Here is a 12605-nt window from a genome sequence, read left to right as displayed (position 1 = left end):
TTTGCAAAGAGTCTCACACCTGCCCAATTGTTCTGCACTGGACTCACGGTGATTCTCAATAGTCATCACAGTTAGTATCTGCGTGATATTGCGAAGAGCTTCTTTCCATCCCATCTAGTTGTTCAATTTTTTCAAACCTTCGTACGTTGTTGGTGGTTTGCTTGCTACTCGAACCATCGTCAGCCATCAGATTTAGGTGAATTCCTTGCTCCGATACCAATTTTGGTGCGGAAGCGTAATGAAATTCTTATAACAAGAATTAAAATTAGAAAATTCTAGGAATAACTTGCTTGCATTGATTGAAGAATAATTGATGAAATGAAAATTGTACAACGTGTCCTATATTTATAGGTAAATTATCTCTATTCCTAATAGGATTAGGAAATTGTAATAAGGAAACTATTAAACTAATAAAACTCTAATCTAATCAAACTGCTAAAAAATATAAAACATCATAGTAGTAGGAAACTAATTGTAGTTGTACTACATCAATTATGTTTCTGAATTTTAATCTTCTAGACAAGTTCATGCAATCTTAATTTCAGTTGGTTTTTTGCATCAACTAAAAAATTAATACAGGAACATGTGCCATTACAAACTTCATATGGTAGGCATGAGTTCAATCTCCATAGCTTCGGATCACCATGTTGATTCATATTTCGAATAGCTTATTTTGCCCGTTTTGGTTCCGCTAAAAAATCGATTAAAAACCAATTCAAAGTCAACTCTTAATTTTAATAACACATTTTATGGTATATACAATTTTTCAACTGCACATTCCATCAACTTATATCAAAATTTACTGAAAGTCTGATTTTTATCTAAACCAAATAGGTGCTTTGTTTCTAAACTGACTTATGGAATTTTTTTCCAGCATTCGCTCTCTACATCAATTCAATTATATGTAAAATTTAAATAGTCGCCAATTTAGGCTTTGATTGCTTAGCTTAGCACTTTCCAACCCCTTAAACCCAACCCCGTTGTTGAATAAGAAAAGGTGGAAGTGTATTTTATGTTTTCCCTCCTTGGTATTGTGCTTGCTGTAAAAAAATTTCATTTTGTGTGTTTGATATCTTGGTTGTCACCAACAAAATAAATAATCAACTGTAAATATTTCTTTTTCAAATATTGGATTTCATGAAACATGCTTCAGTTGTTTGGGGTAATCAATTTAGCTCTTCAAATATTGAGCAGGGATATTTTCTTATCTTTAGTCATAAAACATACAAGTTCCAGTGCTTTATTCCTTGGTTGTAACCTACAATGTAAACAATCAACTGTAATTTATTTGTTTATTATTATTATTATTATTTTTTTTAATATTGGACGTGGTGAAACATGCTTGAATTGTTTGGATATTTGATTTGGTTATCCAAATATTGAACCAGGTCACATTTTATATGCCTCCCTTTATTTCCTATGGATGCAAGAAATATCTATATAGTGTTCTCATATGATGTGCATGCTCCCCACAAATCAATTTAATGAAACCTGACTCGTGTTTATATATATAAAATAATTCCAGCCATGATTTTGCCTCTGTATTTATATGCGATGTGAAACTGACTTGATCTCTGTCTCGCTATTAGGATCCTTCTGATAAGAAAGTCATTATCTGTGATGAGAAGCTGAAGCAAATTTTTGGAGGAAGGGATCGTGTTGGGTTCCTTGAGATTGCTGGTTTGCTTAATCCTCACTTTCTTAAATAACCATATTTCAGATTCAGGCGAATGGTGAATGACTCTACATCTTGCATGGAAAGCACTTGTTCTGTTTATGTGGTTCAAGTTCGATTGACGGTATTACTCTTAGTGGAAAAGCTAGTGAACATTAGTGATGCTTTTCCTTTATAGTCTAGTTTCAACATGCCTACACAAAGAACACTCTTTTCATTGTCTGAGATGGATGAGTAGTTCTGATTTTTGATCCTTATGTTGGGGTTGAAAACGAAATGTTTGTAATGACTGCAGATTTCAATATCTTTAATCTATCTTATGCTTTTGCAGACAACACAATTTGAATTCTCATGTTTTGAAACTTCCCAGATCATAATGCAGGTGACGTTGGCTCTCGCCCAAAAGATCGGGTTATTGAGCTACTTCAATTTTGGTGTGGCATTTTTTTTTTCTTCAAGAGCGTAATAGACCTGTGGTGATGGTAATAGCTGTTCCATGCTCATGAATTTTTTTCACTTTTCCGTGTACATGAATAGTTAGGAGTCAGTAATTGGTTGATATTTACTTGTGTTATTTTTTTGTTCGGTTGATTTCATAGTGCAACTGGTGTGGACATCGAGGTAGAAAGCAGCAATAAATGTGGTTTTACTTTTATCTGAATAATGTTAGAGTTGATTATAAGAAAATGTAAAATTGTCACTGGGTTCAATCCACAAGGTAAAAGAATGAACAAGGACTTAAATTAGGTAGGATCGTAATAAGTAGTCTCGTGCTTGCCATTTAGGATTGTCATCGAGAATTCTGAACAGAAAATTTAGAGGGAAGAACAAACAATTGAGGAGTACATTATAACGATATTCGCTGAATGCATAGAGGAAATTACAGTGTTACGCTAACACTTGTATTGTAATTATTTATTTCAAAAGTTAGGCGCTGAAGATTTCATTTAAAAATTAGGTACACTCTATGTCAATTCATTTTACATCCAACCACTTGTGTCTCTCTAAAAGAACTCTATAATCTCTTTCTATACGCCATCATCGCCCATCACACTCCATGCCTCACTCGCCATTGAAGCTCATAGTCACCAAATGCCAGCCATCTCAACTCTACCTCGACCATAACCACTCGATTTGTGGTTGCAGATCTGAGGTGCTGAGATCACTTGAACACTGTGTTGGTGTAGCTAATGAACTAGGTGTGGGGGTGACGAATGATAAGTGGCGGTGGTGAATTTAGTGAGTTGGGTTAAGTGAAGGGAGGAACCTCTACAATTTTGTGTGTGTGTGTGTTTGCGTGAAAGGGAGAGGTTTTCATTTTAGACTAGTACAATTGATCCCGACGATGGAAATTGCAAGGATTGCAGGTGGTGTGATGGTTTGTTGGAGGTGGTGGTCGTGATAAATTGTGAATTAGAGGTGGTAACAATGATTCGAGCAGTATCAGCGATAGCGGAGTGGGTATGGAATAAAATGTGATTATGACCAATTAATTGAGTAATTGAAATCAGTTGGGTAATTTATGACTAATAAATAATTGGTGAACTATTAAATATAGTGATTTGGGACTAAAATATGTGATTGTGGCCCCAAAGATCGTGTTTTTGTGATTGTAACATCGTACGATTTGTGACTAGCATGTGACTGTGAGTTTATAACCATAAATTGTGTTTATTGTGAATACGTTTAGGTTGCGAAATTTTTAGCAGATGTCACAAAATGTAAATATTTGATTTTTGAAAGAATTTATCAAGTTCTTTAAATTTGAAAGTGTAGCTTGAAAGTATGAAAATTATGGATTTTTCCCATGCACAGACCATGGAAGGGACACAGTCAAAGACCGGAAGAACGGAGCGCATCGGAAATAGACAGCTAAACCCATAGTTGAAACCAACAGCATAAACCGTGGTCCGGGTTAAAGCATTGGATCGGTGGAGAAGGGACACAATCGAAGAACGGAAGAACGGGGAGCATTGGAAAGTAACCCCGAAACCGGTATAGACCGGTTCATTGCAGTCACTTCCAAGAAAAATCGTTTAAAAAATTAGAAATGAAACAGAGGCAAAGCAAAATAATATGCTGTAGTATATCATAAAAACTGCATATTTACTTATTACAAAGGTGGCTGTACATACCCTAATCTTTTGTTGTCCCAGTTCTGCTCTGCGTTAAATCCCATTGTTTACAAAAACAAGTACATGGCTCCAAAATTCCCTACATACAGAAGCTTGATTAACAGTTGCTGTAGAATCTTGAGATGACTCGGAGAAAAAATGTACAATAATACTGCAGTCATTTCATCCTCAATCGTTCGGATAATCTATTTTCTTCCTCTTTCGAAACATGGGGATTGAGCTTGCGAAGGTTAGTTACAAACATTATTGCTTCATCGGTCCTACTAAGCTTACAGAACCAATCTACAATGGAGTTGTATGTGCTCTCGTTCGGTTTGCAGCCATTCTTTATCATGTATCGAATCACATCTACAGCCTCCACGAACATTGCATCAGCAGCATAACTTGCAACAAAAGTATTGTACGTGATAGCATCAGGAACGATGCCAGATTCCCTCATTTCCTGGAGAACTCGCGAGGCATCCTTCATTCTGCCATTTCTGCAATAAGCATATATTACAGTGTTGAATGAAATGACATCAGGCTTCATTCCTTTCGACAAAAGGTCCCTTAATATTTCTTCAGATCTCTCATAATTTCCTGAGCGGCTGTACATGTACATCAAACTATTGTAAGTTGTCAAACTTGGTGTGAACCCACTCTTGTTGATGAAGCTCAAAATCTCATTTGCCTTGTCAATCATTTGCCTCCTGCCATATATGGAAACCATTGCATTAAGAGTAGTTATATCTGGAGAGGAACCTCTTCTTTTTAGCTCTAGGAAAGCTTGCTCTGTTTCCACTAGAAGATCACTTTTACTATATACCAGAACAAGAGATTTTAAAAGCACAGCATGTGGTTCAATTGTACCAGAATATATGTCTTCAGAAAGAGCGTTTATTTTCTCGATTTGTTTCCCATTAGCATATGAATGAAGCAAGGAACTATATGTCAGCTCATTTGGTTTACACCGACCATCCTTCATTTCAGCAAACACTTTCTCTGACTGTTCCCATAGCCCTCCCCTTGCCAGAGCTGCTAAAACAGCATTATAAGTGGAAAGGTCTGGAATGACCCCGGCTTCCAACATTCTCTTATAAATAGCCATGGCTTGATCAAAAGATCCACACCGGCTGTAAGCACTGATTAAGGTGTTGAAAGTGTCTCTCTCAGCTACAAAACCCGATCTTTTCATTTCCTTAAATACTCCAAAGACTTCGGTATCCATCCCATTCTGCCCAAACACAGCCAGAAGGGTATTCCAAGTAACAATATCTGGCGTGCATCCACATGCCTTTATGTCATCGAATATCTTCATCATTTCTGTGAACTTTCCTCTGTTGCCATACATCTTGATTAGTGCATTATAAGTACACATATTTGGGTTACAACCTGCATTTCTCATTTCCTCAAAAATCTTCATTGCAGATTCATCCTTCCCGGCTTTCTCAAATCCTGACAACAGAGTCGTATAAGTAAAAACATCAGGCTTAATTCCTTTCTCAATCATCTGAGACTTAAGCTCCATTGCTACCTCCAACAAACCATCCCTAGCATGAGCAGATATCAAGGAATTGTAAGTCACAATGCTAGGTGAAAATCCATTGACCTCCATCTCCCTCAAAACATCCATGGCCTCATCGGGCCTCCTGGACTTTCCGTAAACATCCAACAATGCATTGTATGTAACCTTATCCGGAACATATCCCCCTGATTTCATCTCCTCAAAAATCCCTTTTGCTTCCTCATACAAAGACCCCCGTCGACAACAACTTATAATAGTATTATATGTATAAGCATCCGGGACAATGCCCGAGCTCTTCATATCATTGAAAACCGTCATAATCTTATTCCACGGCATACCCATTTTCCCATATACATTCAAAATCACATTGTAGGTAATCAAAGTAGGTTTGCATCCCTCTTCCTCCATTTTCTTGAAAACCATCACTGCCTCCCTATACCTCCTGTTGCTAGCAAAAACTGTTATCAAGGAAGTATATGCATAAACATCAATCCCAAATCCATCTTTATGCAAATTATGAAACAAAGACGCAGCGGCCGAAACCTGGCCTTCTTTCCCCAACATGCTTATAATCACAGCCAATACAGACCCATTAACCAACTTATCCGAATCCGGACGATTTCTTATCCATTCAAACACTTTCAAAGCTAGGTCGCATTTCTTGTAATACCCCAGAGCCTTAATTATACCCAAAACATCAAAACAAATTGTTTCTATAAGCAATTCCGAAGAACCCATTTCTTCATCACACGAGTTAAATAGATTCAACAATATTTCCTCGAGTTTCTCAATATTGAACTGTGGGTCAATAAGAGATTGAAGAATGAATTCACCTTGAGGTGAAAGGCGGTTGTGAGACCATGGCTTGCCCTTGTTGGGGTCACGGTGTTTTCCAATTCGGCGACGTGTTCGGTGGATAAAAGAGGGAGGATTTTGGGGTTCAACAGAAGTGGAGGAGGTGTTTGTGGTGTGGCGTTGGTGGAGGCAATCATGGAGGAGGGGGGTTAAGGGAGGAGGTGCAGGGGTAGTGGGGTTGGGTTGGGGCTCTTGGAAGAATGGTTTTGAAGGTGGCGGGCTAGGGAGGAGAAGAGGGAGAGCTAGTTTTTCCGCCATTGGCGCACAGCAAGACACAACCAGATAGAGACAGGTTGAAGGGGATTTGCCAGAGCCAGACACAGCAATGGGCTGGGGTGGTCTACTTGAGCGAAAAAATATCTGTTCTGAATTTTGAGAGAAATTTCGGAATTGGAAAACTAACAAATATAAAAGAGAATTGGATTAATGGGGGTACATAAAGAGAGGATAAATTACAAGGCTGTGTTGAACCCCAACCTTAAGGGTCTCCCACCGCCCATATTCTGGAGTATCGTGAGGGAGGTAAATCGCAGGTTATGCCTCGTTCCCATGTCCCACTTTCCGACGAACATGTGAACGTGAATGGCAAGAGCCAAATCCATATTTCAGGATTCGAACCCTTGACGTAGCAACCTCAAGCAAAGTTGGATTTCTCCACCCTCCCCTTTTACCACTTAGAGATGTGCCCTGGGGGCAATTACAAGGCCGTGTTTATTGAGCAGATACTATACTTTATGGTGTTAAGTATAGTTACTAAACTTGGATCAGATCAACCGATTCAATCGAAAAAAAATCGATAAACTAACTCATGATCTAATCTCGTTAGTATTTATGAATTGAAATAAAATGGAATTTTTGACAAGACCTGACCAATTTGTACCAGCTCAGACGACTTGTAACCCATCAAAACCAATGAGAAATTTTAGTACTCAATTGAGTCTTCGCACGAGAAAAATGGACTCTATCGGAGCCTGAAATCTCGATCATTAAAACGCTTTTACATTTATGTCAATCATTGAGACACTCATTCGCGTCAGACAAATTTGGGCACCATCTAGGGTATTTTTGTGAGTCCCTCGAAATGGAATGATGTCGAAAAGGATCTCACACTTGCGCATCGACAGCTCGGATAGTTCATTCAATCCCGACAAGTGAAGGTTTCAAAGAAGGGGAACAATGATTTTTCTGCGCATGGATACAACTCTAACAAAATTAGCCCTTCGAGGTCGAGGATCACATACTGTTTTTGTTTGCCTTTTGGTAATTGGAAAATTGGCGCAAATAATCATCCAAATCTTTGCTCAAATTGCATTTTTGTACAAACCTTTCAAATTAGTGCAAGTGGTCATTTTTACGAAATTCATTCAAAAATGGCACTTTTAGTTTTATGGTTGTAATGCAATTGCCCTTAAGTTTGTTTTTATTTCAAGGAACAATTTTATCAAATAACTTTCTCCGCTGAAAAAATAAATAAATAAATTGAAAGAACTTCATTACATATTATAAAATCGACACGGACATATAATTATAAAACAAGATAAGTAATAAAACTATAAATTAATAATTTTCAAATTTATGTACAATAAAGATAAAGGGTAAGATGAAAACATCATAACTTATCTACAACATGAGGACCCGGAAACAGAATAGACCCGTTTCTCGCCTAAGTTACTTAACTTGATATTATATATTTTAATTTACTAAGAAAATATAGAACAAAAGATTTGTCATAATATTTTCATTTGAAAAAGAACCAGACGAAGGAACTTTTTCATATTATGTCAAAAGAGAATTGATGTTTGTTAATATGATATTGTGATTGCATAGAAAATTTGAATCGTGTCATAAATTCCTACAAATAATAAATACTTTTTCTTTGTGGCATATAAAAATTTTAACTATTTATCTATAATGTCCATGGTGATAATTTATATTTTTTTATCATTTCATTGCAAGTACTTCAAGTTTAGCAGATACAAAGATCCCTAAAAATAAATATGTAATTTTATCCTCGTTGCTTATAATAAATAGAAAATAACTTTACAATTATTTTTTTTTTTTTTTTAGCAAAACCAATTAAATCAGTTAAAGTTTGGATCAATAAGAAATAAAAGGAATAGTAGTCTCTGAGGGAACAATAGTTGAACTACTTGTCACGATATATCCACTTGCAAAATTTTAGAGCAACATCGCACATAGATAGTCTCCTACTTGTTTGAAGACAGGTATCGGAGTAAAATTTTATTTGCATAATTTTAGGTTTTGGAAGATGAATCACGAAAGAAACAACCTTAAGGTGTTCTCCTTAAATTCCATGTTTGTTGAGAACATTAGTTTCTTTAGGATGTCAAGAATTGTAAACAAGCAAACAAACTTTTCAACTCTTTATTTTTTGCATTTCTATTAGTAGTTGGTAGAACATATATTGTCTCTAAAAGTTTCACTTAGTTGTTGCATAGTTGCTATTGCACTTTTTCTCCTTTAAAAACACAATGTATTACTTTTTCTTGAACAGAATATGGTGGACTTCAACTTTCAGGAATCAGGATCATACTCTGCTAGCAAATCTGGGACCAAAATCAATAAGCAAAGAAGCAAACGAAAAAAAATGACCATTGATGCAGTCTCTAGATTTCAAAATCTACCTTCTTTCACCAGCATCCACCATTTACTATGATTTACCTACAGTAACCTGTATTTTTCCACTCTATTCAATAATATTCTCAGTATACAACTCTTGTTAAAATCTTGTCGGATGAACTTTCAATAACTTCATCAAAATTATTGGAGAAAATGTCAACAGGGGCAGTGATGTAGCCAAGAGAACCTTCTTTGTGATTGGAACTGGAATAGGTTTTGTGATGATCAAGATAAATCACAATCACAGTAATATCATCGTGAAAATGACGTCTGATTCCCTTTTCGATCTTTTTAAGGTCCTTACAACTCATTTGCTTCTTCTTAGCAGCCTCCTCAAGTGCAGCTACTACCAGTCTCTTCGCTATTCCCTGCAAAAGTTTCACAGCAAGAAACCATCGTGATTGGTTAATCATCCAACTAAAAATGTATTTTTCTTATCACGTTTCTAAAAAGGAATACATGACGTATATTAGGTTAAGTGAGCATTTCTATAGCGTCAATTCATGAGATTCCAAACAGAATGATGAGATCGTTTCATTAGAATATCACACTGGTGCAAATCTATAGAAACAGATAATACCTTGACTGAGTGATTGATTAAAATGAGCGGAAATACGTTCAAGATGAATCCAACTACAAACAGCTAAACTGAAATTATATCTGCAGAAGTACAGTTACTTGGTACTTACAGCTCTTGGGTGTTTAAATACTATTTGAACTGCTACTTCGTCACTGAGATGTTCCCAGAGGCCATCCGAAGCAAATATTAAGAACAAATCGTGTGGCCTAAGATTTCTAGTTACAATGGAGGGTTCAGCTGTTAATGCTGGTCTTTTCATGGGGAAAGGATTTGCAAATTGTCGGAAAATTGGATCTCTGTTGAATTCGGGTTTCTTGAGATAAACATCACCAATAGATCTTGACACCTGGAAAGAAGCACGGAGAAAATATGCATTTTCAGGATATTTTCATGGGATACTGATAAAAAATAAACAGAAGATAACAAGCAAAGGATACACAAAAGAGAGGCAGATGCTCTCTATTCCTTATTAAGCACCACACATACCTCTTAGTTATAAAAGAAACATAAACATAGATCCTAATATTTATATGAACATCAGGAATTTATAGTCCCCAGACTAAACTTTCACCAGAATCACAACACTTTGCTTTATAAGATCTTCATGTACATCTCATGAGCGGAAGCCTGGGTGTGCTACTTTGACTTCAGCTGCATGAGACAGGGCCAAGAGGCAGAGCATGTGACTCCTGGAAGAGTAGTGGAGATACAACCCTTCAGAACAAACTTGACATATAGATTAGGATAATACGATCAAAATGAACTATAGGTGGCTGATTTGGTTCCTTGAAGAACACAAAATATCTTCCTTCCAACGAACTGGCGAGCGAAGATAAAATAAAGGAAACTTACAAAAAAAATAAAATAAAATAAAATAAAAAGGCAATAAAAAGAAGACGCTACAATCTTGTCCATAATACTGTCTAGTCTTATCCATAGTATGTATCAAAGAAATCCTTCAGCACAATGCCTTTTTGCAATCTTGACATAAGAAAATACTTCCAACTACCTACTTAATAGTTAAGGAAAATATAGCCAAAATGTGCATGGCTTGACAAGGGAATGTAAGGAGCTCTAGGTGCATGTTTCGCTCACACATATGGGACCTGGGAGAATAGTTAAGGAGAAATTTATCCAAAATGCGCATGGCTTGACAAGGGAATATAAGGAACTCTAGGTGCATGTTTCCCGCACACAGATGTACCAGACTGGATAGTATGACAGACAAGAAGTATATTGTTGTATTATAAACAAACTAAAACAGTGATCAATAAAAACAGTAATCAATATAACTAAGGCTTCAATGTGGGGGGTTGTCAAGACCATAGCTTTCAACCTTCAAAATCAGCATATCTGAACATCTGTGTGAAATATTGTAAGGTAAAAGTTTGACAGTAGGTACTCATTGTAGCTTTTCAGCACGAAGAATGAGATCGAAGATTTTGCACTGGTATTAGGAAATATGATGGCCTCAATCGTTTAAAAATCACCTATTCAGATTCTAAGATATTCTTTAACCAGTTTGCTTCAAATTAAAAATTAAATCATATTAGCGTTCCCCACGCACAAAACAGTAAATTAGTTCGTATACATGAATACCTGAATTATGCCCTTGATTCTCCAAACTCCATGGCATTGGAGCACTATAGAAGAATCATCTGGATGAAGTGATTGTACCTCCCTCCTTACTTTCTCAGATGAAACATTATGATCAGTTGACAATCGTTCAGCCACCACCGAATTCCTCTCCCCATCAAAACCTCTTCTGCCAAGAACCGCTCTCGAGTCTCCTAAATTCGCTACATACAATTCACCATCCGAAATTGCACCAAGAATACAACACGATCCAACTGAAGCAATCTGTGGTTTGACTGGCATTGATTGCTTCACTAATCGAGTAAAATCCTCTTCCGTTGCATGAAATGCCTTCTTTATAACATCTGCCGATAGGCCCCCTTGCTCAGTTTCAAATTCTACAAAACACCCCACATATACATTTCAGAGAGGAAAAAAATTTACATTTAAAGGATTTGCTTCTTAAATCTCTGTAGATTTGAAAATTTCAAATATTTCATTGAGTGGGTGTTTTATGATGACAACAGGTTTTAGGAAAGAAAAAATATCCATCAAATAAATTATGGTGTAAAGATCAAAACAGTTGAGCTATTAGGCAGTCTTAAGTTCCTGCCTCGAAGTCGTCAAACTAATGGAGACCTAGTTCCATCAACCTAATCCAAAAATGCAACCCAGAGCAACCTAATAAAAGAAAGCTGGTGAGACCTACTACTCTCCAGCTTGTTTGGGAAGAAGCACTAGCAGGTTATGAATGAGACATTTACATTTTCTCTCCCGGAGACCATGAAGTTTAGCTAAAGGTTGATGCATGTTAACCATCTCGTCTAAAAAGCTTAAAATCTTAGAACCATCAATTTGAATTTTTTCTTCAGCAATGTAAAAGAGAATTTGGAGCCCAATTTTCATTTTTTCAAAAGAGAAAACAGAATTTAATTGTCCATAGAGAAAATAAAAACCTGTCAAATCAAAATATTGAGCAACATATAGCAAATGATCTTCAAATACAATCCATGTATTGACGGAATTCGCATACCCTATCTAGAAACCACACGCGCACACATGCAAAAGCAACAAAAGAAACGTATAATTTTGTATCGAAATTATTACTCTGGAGATAAGGGAAGAGGTGGCGGTTGACGAAGCGGGAGGCTTCAGGTCCACCATGGCCATCGTAGACTCCAACGTAGGTGGTGGACGCCGAGGTAAAGATCTGACTCTGGTCCTCCATGCTGGAATTGGCTTGTACGGCAGCGATCGAGAAGTCGCCGAAGGAGTGCGGCTTCAGGTCAAGGTGCCACAGCAATCCGTCACTGCTCCGTCTCCCCATATACCTTTCCAAGGGCCGACAACAGCAGGATCGCAACATCTTGGTCTTTATCGAACAGGTTGAAATTTTTTATGAGAATTCTTTAGGTTTGAATGTTAGTAAGAGAAATTTATTTTTAATTTTTTGTATGTATGGCCGTTTGACGAGAGGGAGTCCGAGGATACGGCGTATGTACTTTGCTGACACCAACGCGCTTTTTATTTTTATTTTTTATTTTTTTCCCTTCTTAATTAACCCCTGTTCGGAGGAAATGTTAAGGCAAAAAATCAATTTTTGGACCATAGTTTTGCCACATAAAGAAGTCAATCGAATCC

The 12605-nt window shown here is 36.8% G+C and overlaps 2 protein-coding genes across 2 annotated transcripts; both read right to left on the bottom strand.

The window, feature by feature from the left end:
- Nucleotides 1–3737: 3737 nt before the first annotated feature.
- Nucleotides 3738–6572, bottom strand: LOC111388746 (pentatricopeptide repeat-containing protein At5g02860). The gene has a single exon (XM_023013535.1). It carries the CDS (start codon nt 6425–6427, stop codon nt 3968–3970), a length of 2460 nt encoding a protein of 819 aa, XP_022869303.1. The 5' UTR covers nt 6428–6572; the 3' UTR covers nt 3738–3967.
- A 2153-nt stretch (nt 6573–8725) lies between these two features.
- Nucleotides 8726–12437, bottom strand: LOC111388737 (probable protein phosphatase 2C 63). Its single transcript, XM_023013527.1, has 4 exons — nt 12072–12437; nt 10989–11362; nt 9499–9735; nt 8726–9177 (listed from the first exon to the last, which is right to left on the bottom strand). Exons 1-4 carry the CDS (start codon nt 12328–12330, stop codon nt 8893–8895), a joined length of 1155 nt encoding a protein of 384 aa, XP_022869295.1. The 5' UTR covers nt 12331–12437; the 3' UTR covers nt 8726–8892.
- Nucleotides 12438–12605: the final 168 nt, after the last annotated feature.

Source organism: Olea europaea, chromosome 3 (genome assembly GCF_002742605.1).
Source record: "Olea europaea var. sylvestris chromosome 3, O_europaea_v1, whole genome shotgun sequence".
Taxonomy (NCBI): Eukaryota; Viridiplantae; Streptophyta; class Magnoliopsida; order Lamiales; family Oleaceae; genus Olea; species Olea europaea.
This window is presented reverse-complemented; position numbering and strand designations above follow the sequence as displayed.

What these genes read in the sequence shown, in the direction of transcription:
- LOC111388737 (XM_023013527.1), bottom strand. Translation starts at nt 12,330, where the DNA reads ATGTTGCGATCCTGCTGTTGTCGGCCCTTGGAAAGGTATATGGGGAGA. An exon ending in CCTCTTCCCTTATCTCCAGA is followed by an intron (nt 11,363 to 12,071) that starts GTAATAATTTCG and finishes GGTGTTTTGTAG; the next exon opens with AATTTGAAACTGAGCAAGGG. An exon ending in GAATCAAGGGCATAATTCAG is followed by an intron (nt 9,736 to 10,988) that starts GTATTCATGTAT and finishes GCTTCTTTCCAG; the next exon opens with GTGTCAAGATCTATTGGTGA.
- LOC111388746 (XM_023013535.1), bottom strand. Translation starts at nt 6,427, where the DNA reads ATGGCGGAAAAACTAGCTCTCCCTCTTCTCCTCCCTAGCCCGCCACCT.